At 35.5% G+C, this 26,219-nt stretch overlaps 1 protein-coding gene across 12 annotated transcripts in view; it reads left to right on the plus strand.

The window, feature by feature from the left end:
* SCAF8 (SR-related CTD associated factor 8) overlaps positions 1–26,219 on the plus strand; it is a 216,711-nt gene that overhangs the window by 19,056 nt on the left and 171,436 nt on the right. For all 12 annotated transcript variants that reach the window (XR_005834413.1, XR_005834417.1, XR_005834412.1 and 9 more), the window contains 2 exons: positions 12,988–13,071; positions 17,176–17,220. Coding sequence is in view for 6 of the 12 variants with exons in the window: in XM_040627992.1 (XP_040483926.1) it covers positions 12,988–13,071; positions 17,176–17,220 (129 nt within the window). In the remaining 6 variants the exon portion in view is untranslated. The remainder of the gene's footprint in view (positions 1–12,987; positions 13,072–17,175; positions 17,221–26,219) is intronic.

Here is a 26,219-nt window from a genome sequence, read left to right on the forward strand (position 1 = left end):
ACTTTGAAATAGTTCCTTATTTTCATGAATATTGGCATAGAATTATAGGTACAGGGGCTCCTGGGTGGCACAGCGGTTAGGCGTCTGCCTTCGGCTCAGGGCGTGATCCCGGCGTTATGGGATCGAGCCCCACATCGGGCTCCTACGCTGTGAGCCTGCTTCTTCCTCTCCCACTCCCCCTGCTTGTGTTCCCTTTCTCGCTGGCTGTCTCTATCTCTATAAATAAATAAAATCTTTAAAAAAAGAAAGAATTATAGGTACAAGGCTGTAAAGATTATTACAAGTAAAGTTCAAGGGGGAAAAATAAAAGAAATGTATATCATTATCCGTGGCTTTCATATTCCACTTCTTTGAGGAAAAAAGTCTGAATTCATCATTCATCATTCGATGAATTCAGATATGAAGAAGTCTGAGAAATTTATTTTGGCAGCTTGTATTTGGTTACCTGATTACTTTTAGAACCCAGTAACCTACTTTATCAAAGTTTGAATCAGCATTTATTTGAATACCTAATATGTGCAAGGAACTGGTTTGGGCATTGTGGAGGACATGAAGAAAAGGATACTGATATTGGTACCTGTTTACTGAGGGTTTACAATATATGAGGTCAGTATTTTCCAAAGTGGGTGGCTGAATGGAGAAATGGATAGCTAGGTAGGTAGGTAGATAGAGAAATAAACTACACAGAAAACAAATTATGACCAAATAATTTTGCCTTGTGATAAGATTGCTATGAAGGTAATAAGCAGGCTGTATAACAGTTGCAGGAGGATGTATACATCACTAATGGCGGGATGTGATTTCAAATGTGAAAGTTAATTCCCTTTTCCCATTTTTCTGATTACAGCTAGGAAAAAAAATCTGTTTTGTACCACTATGTCTTGTGTATTTCTAGATATTTGCTAATGGTCTTAAAAAAAAAATGAACAGAGATTGCACTTTAGACCCAGCCTTTGGCAAGAATTATCCAGAGATAATTTAATCATGTCTTATTATTTTTCTTATAATTTATTTTAGTATTATTTTCTATTTATGACTGTGGGCTAGAGCAGTGCCTCAGAAAAACCTCTTACAACCCACAGTAAGAAATATAATTTGTGGGTGGGGGGCGCCTGGGTGGCTCAGTCGTCGGACATCTGCCTTCGGCTCGGGGCATGAACCTGGAGTTCTGGGATTGAGCCCCACATCAGGCTCCTCCACTGGGAGCCTGCTTCTTCCTCTCCCACTCCCCCTGCCTGTGTTCCCTCTCTCGCTGTCTGTCTCTCTCTCTAAAGGATAAATAAAATCTTAAAAAAAAAAAAAAAAAGAAATATAATTTGTGGGGACACCTGGGTGGCTCAGTTGGTTAAGTGTCTGCCTTCAGCTCTGGTCATGATCCCAGTGAGTCCCATATTGGGGGGGGGGTGGTCCTTGCACAGCGGGGAGCCTGCTTCTCCCTCTGCCTGCTGCTCCCCCTGCTTGTGTTCTCTCTCTCTTACAAATAAATAAATAAAATCTTTAAAAAATATATAATTTGTATCATGATCTATAGTTACCTATGTAAATATAACAGGAACAAAAGTTTCACCCAAGATTAGTCAGTGTGTGCTTTGGTATTTTCTATTTTGTTCTGTTTTAATTGGGCTAGGATTACCTTGAAAAAGTTTTCATAGTTGATTAATTAGATTATGGTTTGAAAAAAAAAAGTAAAAGAAAAAAATTGCATGAAAGACAGAAATGTGGGGAGAACTTTTTTTTAATTGTAAGAAAATTATCTATGGCTAATAAATTACATTAAGTTGTTATAGCAGATATTTTTCTGAACATTTTTCTTGGTCTTATTTTTACATTTAATTCTTATTTAAAAAGTTGTAATTGCAAATATTTTATATTTGTCATGTAACATATTAGAGATTTCCATAGTCTACATTAATAATGTGTATATCTGATTAACTTTTTCTTAGTATATCTTACTAAATCTCTCTTTTTGGGCATTTTTTAAACTGTTATTTGAAATGTTGATGTGAAAATTCCATGATTATCGCCTTTTGCTTCTTAAAATATATAAAGGTCACTCATAATAATTTTATAGCTCTTATATTGAGTACCATACTACTTTTTCCTTCCAGATATTGTATTTTTCAGTTCTAAAATTTCTAGTTGGTTCTTTTTTTTGTAGTTTTCCTTTCTCTGATGAAAACTTCTATTTTTTGCATTAATTGCAAGAATTTGCTTCTTTATCTTATTGAGAATCATTATGATTTCTTTAGAAGTTTGTGATAATTTCAATATCAGCATCATCTTGGGATTGGCATCTGTTGATTCTCCTTTCACTTGAGCATTGTGGACAGATCTTCCTGGTTAGGGGGTGTGTGTGTGTGTGTGTGTGTGTGTGTGTTGGTATGTTAAGTTTGACTTATATACTGGACATTTTCAGTATTAAATTGTAGGACTTCATTAAAATCCTCTTAAGAATGTTGATTTGTTTTATTTAGCAGACATTCATCTTGGTTAGTTTCAGGATGCAAGTTCTGTCTTGCCTTTTTGTGGTGGTTCCAGTGTCAGTTCAATTTTTAAAAGCTTTTGTTTTGCTGTTTTAGGTGTACTCAGCACATGTGCCAACCAGGAATTAGTGGTTTACATAAATTTTAGTTCTCAAAGCCTTTGCCGGATTTCTTTGGGTCTGTTTCACGCAGGCACAATTCAAGAATGAGCCGAATACTTAAGTTAGTTCTTACACAGAATTGGGAAATCCTCTTCTCAGCTCTCTGTGGGATTCCCATACTTTTCCTAGATCCCATGCCATCCTTTTCTCTGTTCCCCTGGCCAAAAAGCCAGGTTTCTCTTCATTTTTAACCTTTAGAGTTGAAGTGGTGAGGAAAAAATGGGGATTCCTCACCATACTTTTTGGCTAACAGGAGCCCCTTTTCCTAGTTCTTCTGTCCGGAAATCGCTATTCTTTGGGGTTTTTTAGGTGCTGGCAGTGGTGGTTGCCCTCCAACCGTAGGCAGTGGGAGAGGAGGAAGAAAAGGAGCTTCCTCCTGATGCCCACCTCAATAGCATGGAGGAGTCCTTTTACTTAGTCTTCTGGCTAAGCAAAAGGGGTTTCCTCTAATGTTTTTGCTTCTAGCACTGGCTGCACGGTTTGATTCTGCACTCTTTAGAATCAAAACCTAGAGATAATAGAGAAGCACAAAACACTATGAAATTTACCTCAGCCACCTACACACAGCGCCCCCGCCCCCCATCACTGGTTGCTATTCGACTTGTTTCCCGTCGGCTTCTGTTTTACTTTTCACAATCTGCAGGTAGTTGCATTTTGTGTTTAGTCTGGGATTTTTAGTTGTAATCAGTGGGAGAGAGAGAGGCTGTAGTGGGCCTACTCCATCTTGGCTCACTGTAACTCCTGTATACTATTTTAAGGATATTTTTTATCCACTTTATTCCAAGAATTTGGAAAGGATACATAAATTTTTGTATTGAATTAAAGACCATGCAAATAAGTTTTTGTGGCCTAAATTTAGTTCTTTAGTAGTTTTTGAGGGAAAGTTGATCATAGTTTTTCTTTGTTACTAACAGTTTTAAACTATAAGTTAGATTTCTAAAGTAAATGGCTTCCTTTTTATAACAGTTTTCAAGAGTGTTATATTAACGTTAGACAACTGTCATGGTTGAGAAATAAGAGTGTTTTGCTTAGTAATGCAGAAGGTTAGTTATTTATGTGAAAATACTTTAGCCCATAGGGAAGAATAGCTAATGAAGCATATAAATATTTATATTTGCCATAACAATGTTGTTAGCACTTTCATATATCAAATTCTGGCTTTCTTTTCTTTTTCTTTTTTTTTTAAACTAGAGGATCCTACCCCACCTGCCCCACCAAAAGTTTAGTATATAGGTTTGATCTTACTAGACAGATGTTTGCATACTTCAGATTTATAATTTTAAGAAAATAGGCATCATTTCCCTGGTAATATCTATACTTTTTTTTTTTTTAAGATTTTATTTAATAATTTGAGAGAGAGCGCACAAGCGGGGGTTGGGGAGAGAGGGAGAAGAAGACTCCTTCCTGAGCAGAGAGCCCAACTTGGGGCTGGATCCCAGGACCCTGAGATCAGAGCTGAGCTGGAGGCAAATACTTAATAACTAAGCCACCCAGGTGCCCAACTTTTTTTTTTTTTTTTTTAAAGGGTTCTGGATTTGAGATCCGGAGAAAGATGTACAGTTTTGCATACCCTTCACCAAGTAATTACTTTCATTGTATACTTAACTATACTCTGCAGACTGTTTATTAGAATATTGCCTGTCTGCAAAAGCACATTCAGTTCCATGAGGACAATGATGTCTGCCTCTTCTATTGGATCCATAGTGCCTGGCACTAATGAGTATATTTGGAATGAGTGATGAATTGTTGGATTATAGATAATTTGCATTTTCTGTCATCTTTGTGCTTTTTTTTATGTTTTCGAATTTTTCTATAGTATTTTATAACCACAGATAAAGGTTATAAGAATATTTTAAAAAGGCAAAACAATTATTAATTTTGCTCACAGATTTTTAGATGTTAACAACATTTCAGATTTTATGTGCTTTGGGGTTCGCAATAATATATGGTTTATTTCAAAGATGCATTTGAAACTTTGTTTTCAAGTTTTTATACTCTCACGTTATTTAGTGTAAAGTCAGGAGCTGTGCCTTTGTTAAAAGTGTGATCTGGGAGTCCTGGCAGAGTATCTGTAACATATCTTTTCGGCTTTTGCTCTTCAAAAAATTCTGCATGTTCAAGAACACTGCTACTTCAATAGAAGTAACCCAAGCTTATATATTTAGAGTTTCGATTCAAACATTTTTTTACAAAGAATTTTACTTTGGTCACATTATTCCTTCAGAACATGCTTTTTCTTAATGTTGCTTTTAGTGTTGCATCTGCTACTCTTAATTCTGTTATTGTTCTCTGGTCACATTTTGTTAATGTCAAGTGCATTTGATTTTATGTTATAATATCTAATATTTTATGTTGTCTCCCAACCCAAAGATAATATGGAAGGTCCTGCTATGTAGGAAAGGAGAACTTGTATATTAGGGAGTGACAAATTTTAGATATAGGGAATACTTAGGTTTTGATTTGTTGAAGTAAAATTTGTAATAAAGTATATTGGTTTTCCCGTATAACAGTTGGAGAATAATCTCTTTAAAATGACTTTTATCAGTGAAACAAGTATCTTACATTTTATTCCTATGTGCAAAATACCGAGTTTCTATTTCTTTTTAAGTTATTTAGGAAAAATAGAAATTTAAAAAAATTTTAATTTTGACTTTGAATTATAAAAATAATTTTCAAAAAATATTTGCAAAAATTAAAAAATTTATAGTGTCAAGGTAAAGTGAAGAAAAAATCATTTACAGTTTTTTCTGTTGTATTAGTTTTCTGTTGCTTTGCAACGCATTGCCACAAACTTAGCTTATAGCTTAAAGCACCACAGATTTATTTTATAAATTCCATGGGTCACAGCCCAAGCACTAGTTGGCTGCCTTTGCAGATGGGCTCACCAGGCTGAAATCGAGGTGTCAGCCAGGCCGTGTGCTCTCATTTGAGACATGGATTTCTCTTCTAAGCTCATTTAGGTTGATGACTGAATAAAGTTCTTTGCTGTTATAGGGCTGAGGTCCCTGTTTAGTTTGCAGACTCTGGGCTGGAGGTTGCTCTCAGTTCCTAGAGGCCACCTTCAGGTCTTAGTAGTCCTGTGAACCCCTCACATGGCAGTGAGAGAGAGCTAGCTCTTTGGTGTCTCTTGTAATAAGGACACTAATCCTTTTGAGTCAGAACTGCATTCTTAACAATCTCATTTAACTTTAAATACCTCCATGAGGTCTCTCTTTCCAAATACAGTCGCATTAGGGTTTGGGGATTCAGTGTATGAATTTTGGAGGGAGAGATACTGTGGAGGACCATTGCAGCAAGTAGAGTTAGAACAAGATTGTATTAAAATATAATTATTATATTTTTCAAAGTAATCTCTGCGTGTAGTTTTCTTTAAGTACAGAAGAGATTTTATTGGAAGCTCTTCCTTCTCACACCATGCTCGATCCCCTCAAAGAGGAAAATGTTTGAGTTCTTAACACTTTAGTTTTTCTGATGATTAATTTCATGAATCTAAGCAGTATTTTAAAACATTGTTTCTTGAATGGTTAGTTTTAGGTATTTATTGACTTTTTGCAAGAATTGATGAAGCATTAGTTCACTTCCGCTGCCCTTGCTCTCCTTAATACCTTAATTTTGAATGGTAGGACTCTGGAATTAGGTAGGACAAATTATTTTCCTCTGGCTATATCTTCTGTGCTTACTGTGGCTTGTGGTTTCCTCTTTGTGTCATCAGTTACTAATCCTATTTCTGTTTTTTTGGAAATTTGTGACGTCTTGTCTGCTGATTTACTCCGTTCCCTATTCAGCTTTCATTGTGAGTTCTTTTTACCTTTTTAAAATTTTACTCCTTTATTGTTCTACCAATAGGAGGAAGAGAAGAAAAATGCCTGTAGTCACCATGCTATCTTGAATTGAAAGTATCAAGATTGTGTTTGTTCCAGGGTCTTTTGTGATTTCTGATTTTGTGATTTTGGAGATTTGAAGGATCCTAACTAGTTCGTTCGTTCGTTCTTTTTTTTTTTTTTTTAAGATTTTATTTATTATTTATTAGAGAGCACAAGCAGAGGGAGGGGCAGAGGGAGAGGGAGAAGCAGGCTCCCCTCTGAGGAGGGAGCCAGATGCAGGGCTCCAGGCTCAATCCCAGGACCCTGGGATCTTGACCTGAGCTGAAGGCAGCCACTTAACCAACTGAGCCCCCCAGGTGCCCCCTAATTAGTACTTTCAAGCCAGTAGAGGATCATTGTTAGGAAGGATGGATTGGGTTGATGACTGTTCTGGTTATATTAGGTTTACATAATGGGTTAATTCCATTGATCATAGAACCACAAACTTGGGGCGCCCGGGTGGCACAGCGGTTGGGCATCTGCCTTCGGCTCAGGGCGTGATCCCTGCATTCTGGGATCAAGCCCCACATCAGGCTCTTCCGCTATGAGCCTGCTTCTTCCTCTCCCACTCCCCCTGCTTGTGTTCCTCTCTCTCTGGCTGTCTCTATCTCTGTCAAATAAATAAATAAAGTCTTTAAAAAAAAAAAAAAAAGAACCACAAACTTGAAGGCATAGCATTAACCTGTAAATGAGCAAGATGTTACCAAAATTTGGTTGTTCTCTGAGGTATGTCAGATAATGAGTTCTTTATTGGGCTCTTCCAAGGTAATGATAGAATTCATGTAATATTTATGCTCAAATTGGGAAACACATTAACATTTTTGAAGTGAGTTTGCTTAAAATAACAACATGAAGCACAACGTTTTGTTAAGTTTTGGGTAATGAGTTAACAGTATGTGGAAGAGGGCAGATGAGGGAGGTCATGAATATACTTTCCAGGAACATGAGATTACAGTGTTTATCCAAGAGCAAAAAAGAAGTGTGCATTTCTAGAACTGAGAAATATTGCACAAATTCAGGGTTGGCTTGCTTTTGTAAATAAGTTCTGTTGGAATATACCCTGCCCATTCATGTGTGAATTGATCCTTGGCCCTGACTGCTTTCGAGCTACAGGGGTAGAGCTAAGTAATGTGATAGAGACTGTGTGGCTTTTAGAACTTAAAGTACTTGCTGTGCTGATTGACCCTTAGCCCAGTCAATAGCTGACAACTGACAGCTTTAAAAATCTTTATTCAAAATAAGTTTTTTATTGCAGTAGCCAGCAGCAACTAAGATATCTCAGTTTAGGTTAAAAAAAAAATCCTCAAACCTTGATTAAAGTCACTAGAAACTGATTTGATTAGAAGTTGTTTTCAGATCTAAAAAGAATACATTTGATGTGGTGCCTGCAAGTTCCTGACGGAAGTTGGAACGTAAAGGAGTTAGACTGAAATCCAGGCTATTGTTTACTGCCTTTGTTTTAAATTGATAAATCTTGAGTAGCCATAGGAAGGGACAGGTCAAGACTGGGACTTCATTTCAGTCACTGAGGTCAGAGGGACACCAAGAGTTTGTATAAGTAAAGGGTAAAGGGTTGTCAGGTGAGATTAGATAACATTAGAACAAAGCATTTGAGGGGAAGAAGCTTAGGTTTGGAAAGCAGAGTTCAGACACAGCAGCTTATTAGTAGACCTAGAAGAGTGAAAATAGTCTTAACTGAGGGAGTAATTTGATGGAACAAACTAATAGGAATCAGCAGCCATTTAGACTTTAGAAAACAAGGTAGGAGGGAGCCAGGCCCAAGAAATAGATTGGTGGGATTAAAACCTATATATGAGGGGCGCCTGGGTGGCTCAGTTGGACAAGCACCCAACTCTTGATTTTGGCTCAGGTTGTGATTTCAGGGTCATGGGATCAGGCTCCATGTTGACTCCACCCTCAGTGACTCCACGCTTAGCGTGAGTCCACACACACACAAAGAGAGCAAACAAAGCTTTGGTCTGCTAGAGTAGTTAACTAATGCTTGATCGAAAGGGGGTGTCTGCTTGAGATTCTCTCTCCCTCTGCCCCTCCCTGCACATGCTCACGGGCTCTCTCGCTCTCTCAAATAAATAAATACAATCTTTAAAAAAAAAAAAAAAAAAAGCCTGTACATGAGAAAACTGGGTATCTAGAGAGCCCAAGCTTAGAGGATATGCAACCCTGATCTTCTGATCCAGGCATAGAGATGGGAATTATCAGGGAAATGGAAAAGAAGGTCCCAGAATAAACTTTCATTCTTCTCCAGTATTTTCCAGTGTAAAACCAGATCAAATGTTGAGAATACAGGGAGAATTACATTCCCAATTTTTGGTGAGAAGTTGATATTCATCTAATGAAAATGAGGGTTGGAATGAAGCTTGACACTTCCTAATGGCAGTGTTATCGCAGAATTAGGTTACCAGCTGGGTAAGACAGGTTTTACTACTGTGTATCAGGCATTCTGTCATATCCTGTAGATCTAAAGATTAACCATTCTTGATATGCACTGGATTACTTCTAGAAGTTTTAAAAAAGCTTTGAATGGTCTGGCTGCGTATTTCAGCACTATTTTCTTTTTCTAAAATAGTGAACGTTATAGTGATGTCCCGCAATTCTCAGCAAATGGTCTTTGAGAGAGGTCCTAGAGGACTGAGTTTGTGTTGAGGATTGACAACAGGATAATGTATAGAACACTTAAATTTGGAGACAGAAGTTGAAAAGAAGGGAAACAAAAGAAAAGGGGCATCTAGGTTAAGGGTCTGACTCTGATTTCTGCTGGAGTCATGATTTCAGGGTCATGAGGGGTGTGGGGCCTGCTTGGGATTTTCCCTCTCCCTCTGTCCCCTCCCCTCCTGAAAGAAAGAAAGGAAGAGAGAGAGAGAGAGAGAAAGAAAACGGAAGCATGATGGCAGGCTGTCTCTGCAGTCATGTGCTCAGTTCACAGTACTTCATTAAATGTATAAATTTATACTCCACCTACTTCAAAAAGAACTTTGAAACAGCTTATCAAAATTAGACACTGGTGAAAATATGTTTTCTATTTGGTTACAATAAAAGTAATAGTTAAATATAGCAGAGAAGTAGATGTCAATAGACATTTGAGATCTTGTTCAGACAAGTAAAATAAACTTGAGCTAGCTCATTTAGAAGCCAAGCACAAGATGGGAGAAACATGTTAAATCAACCTTTTTTGATTAAAAAAGCACATGGAAACTAGCTGAATCATTCTCCTCTTCCTGCATTCAAGGAGAATATACTTCGGAAATTCTTGCATAAGGGATTTTTTTTGGTTAAAGATAATTATTTCTTTAACAGATGGTTAAAACAACGTTGTAGAGCAGGTCTTTCATCAGTCTTCGTAAGTTGAGAACTTAATACTAAATTTTAGTTAAGGCATTCATTGAGGAGTTAGATAAAATGATCTGTGCCTATTTTCTGATGATCAGATTTAATTTAAAAAATGAGATTTTAGAGAATCTAGAGTAATGGTTAGTTGGAAGCATATGTATTAAGTGAGCCTTGGAAAAGCACTTAATTACTCGGTATTTCTCTTGAGTACTACTTTAAATTTCTGCAGTACGTGCATTTAAAAAGGCAGGGGATCTCAGGTGAAAGCTGACTTTTCAGACTGTTGACAATGTTGTATAAATCTAAATTATATTTCCCCTACCTCATCCCCCATCCCACACACACACAAAGAGAGCAAACAAAGCTTTGGTCTGCTAGAGTAGTTAACTAATGCTTGATCGAAACTTCAGGGCTTTCCTACATAAAATGAAAGTATATGTAGTCAGCTGTGGGGAAAAGCTGATGCATCTTCATTGACCTAATAATATAAATTACTATAGAATGGACTTTCAAGTAGCGGAGTGAATAAGCGTTTGATGGATCCTTTAATATTATTCATTTAAATGGAGAACGCCTACAGAGAAGGATTTTAATTTTAAGAGAAAGCTTTATTTTTATGTGATGTTTCTTTGAAATGAGTTTCTATTTTGTGAATGAGAAACCTAAGCTTCAGAGGTTTAGCAGCTTCTAATAAGGTAACATAGTTGGAATTCATATCCATGTCTTTCTGTGCAAAGCTTGTGCAATGCTATGTCTTGTACGTGTTCCTTTTCATTTATTCTTAACAAATACCTGTTTTCTCGGAGACACTGAAGATACAGTTTGGAGAAAAGGAAAAAATCTAAACAAAAAAGACGTGTCTATCCTTAGAGCTTATTCTCTTGTAGGAGAGGGCAGGAGCAGATCTCAGATGTGTAGCAGCCAGGGCCTACTGAGAAATTCTGGGAAATTGACCTTTACTTTACACATACAGCTTGTTGTAAGCATTATAGAATGTGTTGATGTTATTTTGTACCTGGTGAGTAAACTGGCGTACAAGTAGGAATTGAAGCCACAAGTATATTGAAATTCCCTTTGAGTTTAGCAGAGAGAGCTTCTTAAATGATCTGATGGGATCTTGACCTAGTGGTTGGCAGTTATCAACAGGTGGGCACTTCTGTGGGAACCTAAAGGGAAGGACATTTGTACTCCCACAAATGATTTCAGCTTGAACAGCTCTTGTACCGTTAACATTTTAACTGTATTAAAGGAACTTAAATCCTTTGAGCTTTGGTGTTACTGTCACTCTTTTTAACAGTCCTTTTAAAAAATCAAGTATTAGTTAAATGATCAGATATCAAATATCAAAGTACTACGATGAGTGCTTCAAAGGTGAATGACAGTATAGTGAGAGTATAAAAGAGGAGTTATTGATCTGGCTGGGAAGGTAGGGAAGGCTTTCCTCATTAGGTGTTGCTCAAACTGAGATGGATGACTACACATTAGCTAGTGAGGAGATCCTTGTAAAAAGTATTCCAAATAGAGGGAACAAGCCCATTTTCAATGCTCTGTGGCAGGAAACTGAAAAAAAGATCATTGTGCCTGGAGCAAAGGGCTCAGGAGGAGAGCATGGAATGAGATGAGACTGGAAAGGTGGACAGGAGTTCCACCTGTGTGTTTATCCGAAGCATGGGAAGACATTGACCTTTTTAAGGGGGTGTTAGTCACCTGATCAGATTAGTTTTTGAAAAGATAGACATGCACATCCATTTAGAGGTGTCCTTTGGGTGAGAGATGAAAGTGTGTGGGGCTGTGGTTGTGGTGGTGGTGGGAGGAGGATGAAGAGAAAATATGGGGAAAACTGTGTAGAAATCAGTAGAATTTATTGATAGATAGGTTATAAGGGGTGTTGGAGCAAAAGCTGTAGAGGACTCCCTAAATTGCTAGTTGACTAACCAACACATTCTGTTTTAGTTACTTTTAAAGTCTGTTCAGGTTGTTTTTGCAGTGTTGTAATGGCCAAAGCTTAGTTTCCAGACTTGAAGTTAGTATCTTACAGCATTATAGTTAAAATCTTGTCATTGCTGAGTACAGTGCAAATTTTAATCAGTATTCATTTAAGCTTAGTTATTTGTTCATTGCCTGATTTTCCCCCCTTTAACTGTTTTCTGTTGAAGCAGTTTTATTATCCTTTGCTTATATGAGAAATTTCAGAACAAAATTAGTTTTGGTGGAGATTACTGCTAAACCTTAAATCCCTTGATTTCTAAATGGTTTTGAGATATAATTCATATACCATACGATTAACCAATTTGAAGTGTATAAATCAGTGGCATTTAGTATGGTTGTACAGCATTGCCGTAATCAATTTTAGAATATTTTTATCATCCCCAAAAAGAAATGTTGTACTCATTAGTAGTTATTTATTTCTTCCAATTCCCCCAATTGTAGGCAGTCACAAATAGATTTGCCTTTTCTGAACATATCATATAAATGGCATATAAATGGAATCGTATAATATCTTGTCTTTTTAATATGGCTTTTTAAATTGAGCATAATGCTCTCAAGGTTCATCTATTTTGTAGCATGTATTAGTACTTCATTCCTTTTTTATGGCTAATATTTTGAATGGATACAATACATTTTGTTTATCCATTCATCATTGGATGGACGTTTGAGTGGTTTTTACTTTTTAAATGACTTTTAAAAATAATGTTGCAGTAACCATTTGTGTACAGGTTTTAATGTGAATATATATTTTCAACTCTTTTGGGTATATACCTGGCAGTGGAATTGTTGGGTCATAGTACATATTACTGTGTGTCACTTTCTGAGGAACAGCCAAGCCGTTTTCCAAAGCTGCTGTACCATTTTACATTCCCACTAGCAATGTAAAAGGGTTCCAGTTTCTCCACATCCTGTTCACACTTGTTAATTATCTGTCTTTGATTATAAACAAGTAAGTGTGAAATTGTAACTCGAGGTTTTGATTTGGTTTTCCCTGAGGGCTAATGTTGTTGAACTTGATTTTTAAAAGAAAGCAGCACTTTGATTTTATTGAGAATATAAAAATGGATATGTTTGGTAATTTCATGTAATTGCTTAGAGACCATTAGTTTTGCTGTATTTAAAATTTGTTCTTCTTTTTATCAGTTGTATTCCCTGAATGACTACAAACCACCCATTTCTAAAGCGAAAATGACCCAAATTACTAAGGCAGCCATCAAAGCTATTAAGGTGAGTAAAAAATTTTACACTTTTGTTTTCAGAAGAAAATACTATACTAATATTTTAGAGGAAGGATAATTATTACAGATGATACAGTTGACCATTGAACATCACAGATTTGATCTGCACGGGTCCACTTACACGTGGATTTCTTTTGATAAATTCAGTGCATTACTGTGTATTTTCTCTTCCTTATGGTTTTCTTAATGTATTTTCTCCAGCTTACTTTATTATAAGAATATAGTATATAACATATATATGATATAGAAAATATGTATTAATTAACTATTATCAGTAAGGTTTCCAGTCAACAGTAGTTAATTTTGGGGGTTGTCAGACATTATATGTGGATTTTCGACTGTGCAGGGGATTGGTTGTTTAAGGGTCAACTGTGTATTTCCTTCCTCTTTACAGAGTTATATGTTCAAGGGGAAAAACACAAAAATGAAAATTTATTATCACCTGTGAATTCTCCCATCTAGAGATAAACATCTAACACCTTGAGAAATATTCTTCCTTAATCTTTGAAGCTGTCATTTTTCTTTACTTTTCTTAGGCAAGATTTTAAATAGAGCCACATCGTGGAGAATGCGTTTGTTATTTGTCACAACTAACTTTACAGAATCTTGGTAAAAGGTTTCTAAATAAAAATTAATGTTTTTTTTTTCCTTATTGATTCTGTTACAGATTTGAAAATGAGCCATTATGAAAAATAATTGAACCTCATTGTATATAGGATGTTTAAGCTGTGGGAGAGGCCACAGGCCTTTAGCCATTTCTTTGATACAGAGGTTTTGAACTATCTATCTTGACTCGTTGATACTTAGGAAAATGTCAGAGAAAGGTTGTGCTTTTCTGTAGAGAAATATACATATGCACAAAGTTCTGCATAAAATTTCTTGACTTTAGGACCTTTTGAAGTTCAGCCATAGATACCTCTTTCTAAGAGGTTCTTGTCCGCAAAGCTAAGACTCCCTGCTTTAGTAGGGCTGTTAAAATTGAGAATGAATGAATGCTTATATTTAATTAAGTAGGTTGTAACCTGTGGATATTTGGTGATATGTTTCCCTATTGTAAATAAGAACATCAGCCATAACCAGAAGCACCAATGATTTAAATAAATGGTCTTTGAATAATAGCATTATCTGTTAGATTTAACAAATTCCTATTTACAGAGAGAATAGCTGCTAGGAGAAAATTCAGATAGTTAGTTGATTTTTCAGTGTTCTGGTGGCCAAAGCTTTATTTTCAGACATGCAGTTAATTTCTTAACAGCATTATAGTTAAAATCTCTGTATTTATATGCAGAAAATCAAAGAGGTGGTAAGTGCTAAGGACAGTGACCACTAAGCATTTAAGCAGGAGACTTCTTCAACACAGTAAATTCTCAGGGTGTCTGATAGGCTTAGTATAGAATGTTGACTCTCTTTTGCTTTCTTTATCCTATTTTACACTGTGATCTGATTTTTATGATCATGATTCTGAGGGTGTGCAAACATGTATATTACCATTTTTAGTCTGTGAAAATAATTGATGCATTTTATATAACTTGAGCAGAACACTTAAAAAAATTTTTTTTTCAATATAGTTGATATACCGTGTTCTAGATTTAGGTGTACAGCATTAGTAATTCAACATCTCTTTGTTATGCTCTGCCCAGTGCAAGGGTAGCTATTATCTGTCACCATACATTGCTGTTACAATATCATTGGTTATATTCCCTATTCCCTATGCTGTACCTTTTGTTCCCATGACCTATTATTCATCTCTCCACCTCCCTTCCCTCTGAGCAGAATATTTTTTAATTAAATTACTCTGTAAGGTATTGGCAGCAACATTATTCCTATTTTTTCAGATGTGGGAAGGGTCTAAGAGAAAATAAGTAATTTGCAATAGTCAGAATAAATATAGCTAGATTTGAATCCAAGTTTCTCTCGATCAGGAACCTAAACATGATATACTGTACTATTTTGATTTATTGTTACTGCTTTAAATTTTTAAATTTTGAAAATTCAAACATTTGCAAAATATTATAATGAGCAACACATAGTCTTCCCTTAGATTTGCCAGTTAACATTTTCTACATTTGGTTTATTTCTACGCACACAAACACATTTTTTGGCTGACTCATTTGAGAGTTAGTTTCAGATTTGATTTCATAATAGCACTTAATCTCCTAAGAGCAAAGACATTTACTAAGTAACTATATTGTACACTGATCACATGCAAGAAATTTCAGGATCCAATAAGATCATATATTACATTTATTTGTCCTGTCACCCAGCCTTACCCAGCCTTTGTTTGGTTTTTCATGCCATTGATATTTTTGAAGAGTTCATACCAGTTGTTTTGCAGTACTGTATTATTTTCAGGTGCATTTAGTACATACGTAAATTGAGATTTGAGCTGCCTTTTAAAATTGGATTTAAATGATACTGTGTTTTATATTGAGGTAAGTCATTGATTTTTTTTTTTTTTAAATCAGTGTTTGAGACATTATTTTAATGGGTATTTGTTAACATTGCACAGTCAGCAAAATCTCACAAAATACCTGTTGGGGAAGAAGGCCTGTGTGAATTGGTAAACTTTGAATTAGAGTTTGGTAAGCAGTTTTAGTCAGAATTACAGGTAGTAAAGTAGCTAGAAGCGAAAAGTACTGTCAAGATATTTTCCAGAAGAATTATTATTTAATAAAATTACTCAGTGTGTAATTAATGTTTTGTATGTTGCTTTTAAATGTTTAAGCAGTGCTTGCTTTTAAGTAGCTGTTTTGGCTTTTTTATTTAAGTGACTTACACTGTTCAGTAAACTGTTCCTTTATAGTATGAAAATTTTAGCCAAACTTAAACTTGTACATTTTGATTTGATACTATGAGTAATGAGATTTTTCTTTCTTTTTGATTTTTGGATTTCATGATACAGTTCAGAGGAATGTTCATGTGTCTCTTCAGCTAAGGGGATATCCCTTAAAAGTATAATTCCTGAGATCAAAAGTATAAATAGAAGCACAGTTCTGGTTCTTTAAACAAATATGCTAATTATGCAGTTGCCATCGAGGTATTCAGATTTATTAAGCACAAATTTTAGATGTCTTTTGTTAAATCTATAATTTTTTTAATCTGTAATTTCTAATTTGTTCCTTTTTAGGTTTATTCATAGTGTTGTTTCTAAAACGTACATGTTTTCTTATAATTGATAGCAGCCCATTACTTATTTTTAATCTGTATGTTCATTTCACTTCTGCTGATTTGTTTTGGCTGATCCATGAGAACTTTATACATCTCTGTATCTTATTAAATGTACTTGTAGTTCCATTTTCCAGGAGAAGCAAGAGATAATGAAGTTGAAAACAACTCCCTTGCATGTTTTTATTAATGCTATTTGTTGAGTTGATATTTCTAGTATTACCCTAATTTAATGATACCATAGGAAATCTTTTCCTTTCATGAAAGTAAGAATATACACCTGCCAGTGTGCTTATTACAAGTACTTTGCTATCAGCCTAACAGTTTGTGAAAGTACGGTTTTATAAGGAATGTGATCAAATTGTTTCGTATCTCGTAACACATTTTGAATATATATTTGGCTGTCAGACATCATGGGGGTTGGGGTGCTGATCCCCCATGCAGTCAAAAATCTATGTATATCTTTGGACTCCCCCAGAACTTAACTGCTGATAGCCTACTGTTGCCCAGAAACCTTACCGATGATAAACAGTTGATTAACATCTAGTTTGTATGTTAATATGTTTTATATACTGTATGCTTACAATCGAGTGAGCTAGAGAAAATGATGTTATTAAGAAAATCATAAGAAAGAAAAAATACATTTATAGTACTGTACTGTGTTTATTGAAAAAAATCAGCATGTAAGTGAACCCACACAAGAGTCAGTTAGTTGTACTGACCATGTATGCACCTCAAGAATCCTTTACTAATTAGATATCATAGTTAATTGCTTATGAAGGTGAGTGACACGTTTGTCTCAAAATTCATGATTAAAATTTGTTGTTTTGATAGACCTTTGTAACGATGTTAAACCTATATTTAACAGAAAAATTCAGATCTCATTGAACAGATTTTAAAACCACACTTCATGTTTTTTTTCTTTTAGTTCTATAAACATGTGGTACAGAGTGTTGAGAAATTCATTCAGAAAGTAAGTATTTAACTTTGAATATACACGCTAAATGTACTATAATTATAGACTAATTCCTTGTGCTTTATTCTTTTACATCAAACACTCAAGTTTAAATTGTTTTGATGGACTGTTCAGGAGTGATTCCATTTATTTTCTAATTAAGGGGCGCCTGGGTGGCACAGCGGTTAAGCGTCTGCCTTCGGCTCAGGGCGTGATCCCAGCGATCTGGGATCGAGCCCCACATCAGGCTCTTCTGCTATGAGCCTGTTTCTTCCTCTCCCACTCCCCCTGCTTGTGTTCCCTCTCTCGCTGGCTGTCTCTATCTCTGTTGAATAAATAAATAAAATCTTTAAAAAAATAAATAAATAAATAAAAAAAAAATAAGGGTGCATCGGTCGCTCAGTCGGTTAAGGGTCTGACTCTTGATCTTAGTTCAGGTCTTAATCTCAGGGTTGTAAATTCAAGCCCCCCTCATTGGGCTCCACCAGCGTGGAGCCTGCTTAAAAAAAAAAAAAGAAATAAAATGATAGTGCTTTTTGGATAATTCTGAAAACAATAGCTTTCATTCAGGTAGATGGTCTTGTTAATTTGCATTGCCGTAGTGAGCTGCTGTCCCTTGAAAAAAATGGTGTACGTATGATTGATTTTAAATAAAATTATAAATGTGTTAATTCTCACTTGTCATTTGAAGTAGAATGCCTAGAGAGCAGCTCTTCTTTTAGATAAGGTGTGGGTAAGACATTTCCTACCAGCTACTTCTCTTCTGCTGATTCATTTTGTCTCATCCATTAAGACATTATACATCTCAACATCTTATTTTATAGACCTGAAGTTCCATTTTCTAGGGTAAGCAGAGGGTGATGATGTTGAAAACAGCTGCTTATACACAAGCAGAGTCCAAGGTGACTGGATTATAGGTTTTTGCCCTCTTGGTAATCAGTGCCCTATTCATGCCACAATTTTTGGCAGGAGTACATAGGGCTTAAAGCTTATGAAATGATACTATATTTGTTCTTTACTGTAATTGAATTTAGGTTTTGTACTCTGCCCGTGTTCATGTGCCTCGATGTAACCAGCATCAGTTTGAGAATCGTGGTATATGGCATTAAGAATTCAGGAAGGTTGCAGTGTTTCTTAAAAATAGTTGACTAGGAGAAGGGTATGTGAATCAAAGTGAGGTGACTGTCATGTAGGTAACCTTGAGTTAAATCACTTAACCTTTATGTGATTCAGCTTTTTTCTAAAGTCTTGGTTTCTCAGTAGAGTATTAGTAAAACATATTTTGCGGTGAACAACTAGTGAATTGAGGCTGAGATGCAAAGTAAAATAAAATAATAAGTATGCTGTGTGTTTTAGGTAAATCACAGTATAAAATGGAAATGTTAATGATTGGAAAATTTCATTGTTCTAAAGCTTTTAAAAGTTGTTTTAAAAGGTTTCGAATGTCTAAAGCAGTGCATCTTAAACTTTTTTGTGCATAGGAGTTACCTAGGGATCTTGTTAAAATTCAGATTCTGAATTCAGTAAGTGTGGCAAGAGGCTGGGAGTCTGCATTTCTACCTGTTCCTAGATGATATGTTTGCTGTTAGTTCGGAAACCACAATTTGAATAGTAGTAAGGGTTTAAAGAATAAACATGAATTTATGGGTAGATGTTTTTTGACTGATTTGATTTAGAACAGGGGTACTTTTAATAAGATATTTCAGAATCTTAGACCTTGAGTGAGCAAAATTATCTCCATTGTGAGATAATTGTAGAATCAGTCTGGAAAAGCAAGTCAATATGGGGGGGTGGTTATTGAAGTAAAGAAAAGGGTGGAATTTAATCTCTATTTACAGGACATTGCAAGGTATAACATTCCACATAGAAATAAGAAACCTGTTGAGAGGAGAAGCCTCATACAGTATGTACAGTTTGGAACTGTTCAAATATAGTTTCGTTATACAAAGTGCTCCAATAGCCACATTTTAAAAAGAGTTCTTAATAGAGTAATAGTAGGACAAGCTTATACCAAACATAGTACAAACAACTTTATGCCTCAGCCGTGCAGTCTAAAAGAATGCCATCCTCCGTTTAGAATGTGTAACCTTCAGAGGTAATTTCTGGCACAATATTTTGATCTTTCTCTTAAGAGAAATACTTCTCAATCAAGTTTAGTGAAGCTTTGTATACAGACTCATTTTCATGGTGTTATAGAGCTTCAGTTTTGTCCAGCCCTCCACATTCTTTAGTCATTATACTGAGTTTCTAAGTTTCACTTAGTTTCTCAACAGCCTGAAAGACATTTGAAATGGTATCTTTAATAGTTAAGAGGTTCATCAACAGTTCTGTTATGTCATAGTGAATGAGATATACATACAGTCTGTTCAAGTCTTCCATCACTTGTACAGTTGGTCACAGCCCAGACAACTTAACTTTTGTATCTTAAAGTCTGCCTTTAGAGGGATACCTGGCTGGCTTAGTCAGTAGAGCATGAGACTTTTGATCTTAAAGTCTGACTTAGAACACCAAAGGGGAATGATATTGCCAGTCAGTGTCTGGGCAGAAATTTAAATGCTTTTACCCCTTCCTCTTCTAAGGCAGAAATTCGGCAGCGGGTTAGTGTAATGGTAAATTGAGTTGTGTGTGTACATTTTTAAGTTACTTTGTGGTAATTATAGATTCATGTGTCATTTAATCAATAGATTATAGATTAATAATTATAGATTATAGATTATAATTGTAGATTCATGTGTCATTTAATCAATAGATTATAATGATACTTGCATTAAAGATCCCATAGACTCTTCACTCTTCACTCAGTTTCCCCCAATGATAATGTCTTGATAACATAAGTATTACAACCAGGACAGTCATACAGTCCAACAAACTTAGATTTTACCAGTTTTACATGCACTCATTTGTGTGTATGTATATTTAGTTCTATGCAGTTTAATCACATGTATTGATTCATACGACCGCCACCATAGTCAACATATAGAATAGTTCCATCACCCCAAGGAGCGATCATGTTCCTTCCCCTTTTTATAGAGCCACATACTACTCTCCTCTGACCCCCATGCCTAACTCCTGGGGGGCATTAGTCTGTTCTCTTTCTCTAATTTTGCCATTTTAAGAATGTTATATAAATGTAGCCTTTTGAAATTGGCTTGTTTTGCTCAGTGTAATTTTATTTAGATCCATCCAAATTGTGCATGTGTCTAATGGCTCCTCTATTTTTGAGTAACATTCCATGATATGGATGTACAACAGTTTGTCTAACCATTCACCCATTGAAGGTCATCTGAGTCATTTCCATTTGGGGGGGATATTATTAATAAAGCTGCTAGGAACATTTGTGGATTTTGGCGTGAATGTAAGTTTTCATTTCTCTGGGAAAGTAAGTGCGTGTTTTATTTTATAAGAAACTGCCACTCTTTCCTAGAATGGCTGTACCATTTTACATTCCCACTAACAGTGTAATGATCGATCCAGCTTCCACGTTCTTGCCATCATTTGGTGTTACCACTATTTTAGCTATTCTGATAAAGGTATAGTAGTGTCTCATTGTGGTTTAATTTGCATTTACCTAATGGTTGATGAATATATTTTCACATGCTTATGTGGCATTTTCAGTGAAATATCTCTTCATGTTTTTGTCCATTTTCTAATTGGATGGTTTTTTACTGTCAAGTTTTCAGAGTTCTGAGTAATATTCTAGATGTAAGTCCTTTGTCAGTTATATGGTTTGTAAATATTTTTTTCTTGGTTGGTAACTTGTCTTTTCATCCTCTTAACACAAGATCCAAGGTCTTTTGCAGAACAAAGATTTTTTTAGTTTTGATGAGGTTCCAGATTGTATGTGATTTTTTTTAATACCAGAGGAAATCTCTTTTTTCCCTCTTTCCTATTCTTAGTGGAACTTTAATATGGGGGAGGAGGGGAGACAGATAAAACACAAGTAAAAATGTTGCGGTAGTGGTTATGGTAGGGAACCAGAAGCCCAGTCCACCTATTTTGTTTTCTGTCCCATAGCCCTTGACACCCTTGCATAGTTGCTTTGTTTCTGTGGAACCCAATTTGTAAAACTACTGAATTAGAGTATTGTTTATAGTAGGAAATACTGTTTTAACAAATTTATGAAAACGTCCATTTGTCATGTACATCATATATAATCAGTTGAGAGATCTAAGAAAAATGTGAGGTATTATTTAATGATGTTGACTTGTAATTTTGGGTATTCTCTAGCTCCAGAATCCCACATATTAGCTTGTCTGTACTTTTCCTTCACCCATCATAGACAAATAGTGCAAGGAGAGGAGAAATATGGCAGCAGTTTAATAATGTGTTATTTGTGAATCTCTGTTTAGCATGAAAGATTTATAGAAGAATGAATGATAGTAATAAATGAAAAGATAAATTAATAATGTAAGATGATTTCCCATAGGCCAGGAAAATTGCTTGAAAGGTTACTCTGGCTTCTTGCCTCTGGTGTGGGGTACACAAAGGTTTGGGCAGTTGGCCACAGATAGTTTGAAAACAGTAGATTTTCAGATTCTCACTTTCCTTATGTACTTTTTACTAAATTTCTCTGCTCTGGGATATTTTAGATCAGTTCTTTGTCCCATACACCTTAAATTTACATTTTCAATATATCTTCAGCTTATCAGTCATTGTTAGTCACTAAGAGAAGCTTTTGCCACTTGTGTTTTATTTAAGAACTCAAGGATGCTTATATAAATGTTTCTTTTTATATGAAACATTTGTACACATATACAGAAAAGTGCAGAAAACATAATATGCATAGCTAAAATTTTTAAAGTAACCTGTAACTACCATTCAGTGCAAGACGGGAAACTTTTACTGAAGTTCCCAGGTACCTCTTCCTGATCATATCCCTCCGCAAGTAACACACAGTCTTGACTTTTATGTTAGTCACGTTCTTGTTTGGCATTATAGTATTACTCTTTAAGTCTGAATTCTTAAACAAAGCTGTTTAACCTGCTTTTCAGTTTTGCATAAATGGAATCCTGTATTGTATATTCTCTAGTGTACAGTTGTTTTTACTCAGTATTATATGTTTAGGATTCATCCCTGTGTATAACAGTATTTATTTCTTTTCATTGCTGTATGTATTCCATTATGTGAATAACTGCTGGTTATCTGTTATTCTGTTGACAGACATTGAGTGTGTGTATGTCTGTGTTTGTATGTTTTCCTGTTTTTGTAGTTATGAACAATATACTGCTGAGAACACACTTTCATACTTATCCTGGTGTGATTTATATTTCTGTGGAGAGGAATTGCTGGGTAGTACGATATGCATTTCTTCCACTTGGCTGGATAATACCAAATCAATTTCATAATGGTTGTACTAATTCATACTCCCACTCATTCAGTGTGTGAGTTTGTGTTGCTTCCATCTTTACCCACACTTAATATTGTTGGACTTAAATTCTTCTAATCTAATGAGTCTTAAAGATTATTTTTAAAAGATACTACCCTCATATCATCTTTACTTAAAGAGTTAAATTCCAGCCAGCATTAAATCTTGTTTGTCAAAATGTTTTTAGACTCTTAAGGACTTATCGAATAGAATGAATTTCTGTAGTCAAAGAGCAAAATGTCCTTTTATCAAACCAAAAAATACTAGTTTAAAAATAATAGTTTATAGCTAATTATAAACTATTATTGTTTTTCTTCAGGCTCAGGATTAATCTGAAATATTTTACTAAGCTGTATATTAAATTTGGATTTGTTTAGATTTGTTTCATCAGGAACTGGGATAATACCCTTTTTTCTTGCTTGTCATCTCCCTTCTCCTGTAGTTATGCAGTGATACTCTATGTCAGTGAGGTATCAAAGCCCTGTCCATCTTTTGCTTCCTTGCTTGGGTGACCACGGCCCTCTATAAGTGTAAAGAGGAAAGGATTTAGTGATCCCCTATTATCCCTTCCAGCTTTGGTGTTGTCAAATAGAATTGCTATTGTGGAATTTCTGAGGTGTTCTACACTTTCAGGAAAACTTGAATCATCAGAAGTCTCGAAAACGACACAAAAGTAGTGTGTTTGCCATCTTAAAAGAAAATACCACTTAGTCTTTCCACTTATTTTGTATCTCTAAGTTTTGTAGTTAAATGTTATTTCCTTAAATAACATATAGATCAGTTCAGAGTTAGCAGTGAAGATCTCGTAGGCTCAGTTAAGAGTATTATATATGTTTAGTTCTTGTTGAACCTTCCTTTCCAATCTGTCTATCTTTTATTTCCTTTTCTTGTTGCATTAGCTAGGACTTCCAGTACGATGTTGAAAAGCAGTGGTGAGAGGGGGCATCCATTCCTTGTCGTCATTCATACTTAGTCTTAGTGGGAAAACTTTCAGTTTGTCACCAATGAGTATGATGTTAGGTTTTTTTATAGAGTTGTACCTCTGGACCATAGACTTAACACATGCTTCTCAGTTTTTCTTAATCCTCCTTAGGCAGGACAGGATGGCTGTATTTTCCTTACCCCAGGTCAGTGAGGCTCTGGTTAAACCCCAGCAGATTTGGCTCTGGTTAAATAGTTTCTCCTAAGGTCATACCTTGTTAAGAACAGAATACTGCTGGGTATCTCAAAATGGTTCCTTTTCTCTACCTCCTCTCAGAAACAGGAGAGGATTTTTCTCCAGTATTCACTTTGAGAACTCATATAGTATTAGATATGACTTGTCCTGGGAACAGCCCTTACTTAAATGCTATTGTCAGTATCATTCAGTGCTTTGCAAGTACAGCCACGTGCTCCTCTATTTACTCTTCTAGCTTTGCTTCCTTTGATGTTAACTTTTATTTTTTTATTTTTGAGTGAGAGAGAATAAGCATTCAAGAATTTGAGAGTGGGGGGGAGGGGCAGACGGAGAGGGAGAAAGAGAATCTAAAGCAGGCTCCATGCCCAGTGCCGAGGCCCTGTGGAGCTCGATCTCACAACCCTGAAGCCATGACCTGAGCTGAAATCAAGAGTTGGACGCCCAACGAACTGAGCCACCCAGGTGTCCCTAATGTTAACTTTTAGAGCTGAAAGTGGCCGCACAAATTCTAATAATAGAATCATTATATAAGGTATGTTTATATATTGCAAAGTATGTGGTCCAAGTCAGCTAAAGAGTGTTTTTTTTTTGCCAAAAAACTCTGACTTCTAATGATACTCACATTATAGCTTGAATAATGTTAGAACGAAAATCACATTATATATTTAAAGGTGCATTCTCCCTGTGTTATTTCCTTTCTCTCTCCAAAAAGGCTATTTCTGCAGAAGAAATTAGAAATTACTAGAATGTAGTTTGAAGTGATATAACTGAGAACTTAATCTGACATGACTTTATTATTATTATTATTTAAAGAGTAAGAATTCCTCATACCAGTGGAAAGTCTTAGGAATTCTTGTGTTTTCAGTACTGATAGAACTTGAAAAGGAAATTGAAAAAACATTTCAGATTTTTGGTCTTAATTTTTCCTTAGGTTTCTAGTTGAGTCTTAGCTAAGTTTACCAATTGTTAAGTTATTTTAAAACATTAAGTCATACTTAAGATTTTTTATTTTGCCATTTTATGTGACAAAAATGCCTAGTCTACAAGTGAGGGAAAATCTTTTCTACAACATCTTAATATAGATGTATCTAAAGATACTGCGGATAAAGAAATGTTTTTTCCTTTAGGCCTTACAGTTTACCACTAAACTTCTAATATATGTTTGAGGCTTTGGGATCTTCACAGTAGGCCCCAAAGGTCCATTTATTATCTTGTGCATTCACGATTCTTCAGTGTGGTGAGTTTGTAACCCGAGTTTTTGTTATAAATCAGCGAAAAAGATGTATTTTTTTAATTTAACATATTACTTACCATTCAGTATTAATTTTTTTAAAGATTTATTTGAGAGAGAGAGAAAGCATGAGCAGGGGGAGGGCCAGACAGAAAGGGAGAGAGAATCTCAAGCAGACTTGCTGCTGAGTGCCAAGCCTGACATGGGGCTTGATCTCAGGACCCTGAGATCACAACCTGAGCTGAAATCAAGAGTTGGACACTTAACTGACTGCGCCACCCAGGTGTGCCTCAGTATTCATTTTTAAAGCTTGTAAAGCAACTTATAAATTCTGTTGAATCTCACTCTCAAGATAATCATATCAGATTTTTCTGTGTTTAGCGAAATTAAGATGCCAATAAATCAGGTTAATAATTATTAATCACTTATCTGTGTTTGTAGCATTAGGGAGTAGATAAGTTTTAACAAAGTGGATGTCCTGCTTTTCATTAAATTTTAAGTTTTCTTTACCGAGGTACATTATTTGCTCAGCTAGGTTGATATTTCTTTGAATGTAGAGTAGTCAAAGGAAAATAGCCTTGGCCAGATACATGAACTGAAGATGAATATGCTGGATGTTTTGGGAACATGAGGGAAGACTATTTCAGGCTTTCAAAAACCATAACTTAAACAGAGCAGGTATTTTTAACCTTTAAGGTAGGTTAAACTTAAAACTTCAGTATCCAAACACCAACATTATTGCCCTCTTAGGAAATATTTCAATTTCTTACAGTCATAATGTTGCAGTAGATACTTGTGAATTGATGCTAAAGGTCTCTTTATTTTCTTGACAAAGAATCTAAGGATAAGGTTCTTAAAAAGTATTTGAAGGAACAGTTGAAGCATTGTAGATGAAGCATCATCTTGCCTTTTTGCAGAATGAAATCACTCATTGTCTTAGCTGAAAATGCCATTAGAAACATGTATGTGTGTGTTAGGGGTGGATTGAGGATCCTTTTCTTGCTGGTACTCGGGATTCCAGGGATTTTTCAAGAATATAATTGTGCTTTAGTGCCATATGTGATTTCCAGGAAATTACTTTGGGTGAGATACTTACCTAATTACAACTAAAAATTGAAACTGCTTCTTGCAGCCATAATTCCACGTTAATTAACATAAGCTTAGAAAGCAGATTTTCTTATACTTCTGTTTATGGTGACAAACCAGGAGCAGTAACCTTGATACTAAAAGGATTCTTAGTTGTG

Source organism: Ursus maritimus, unplaced genomic scaffold (genome assembly GCF_017311325.1).
Source record: "Ursus maritimus isolate PB19 unplaced genomic scaffold, ASM1731132v1 scaffold_13, whole genome shotgun sequence".
Lineage (NCBI taxonomy): Eukaryota > Metazoa > Chordata > Mammalia > Carnivora > Ursidae > Ursus > Ursus maritimus.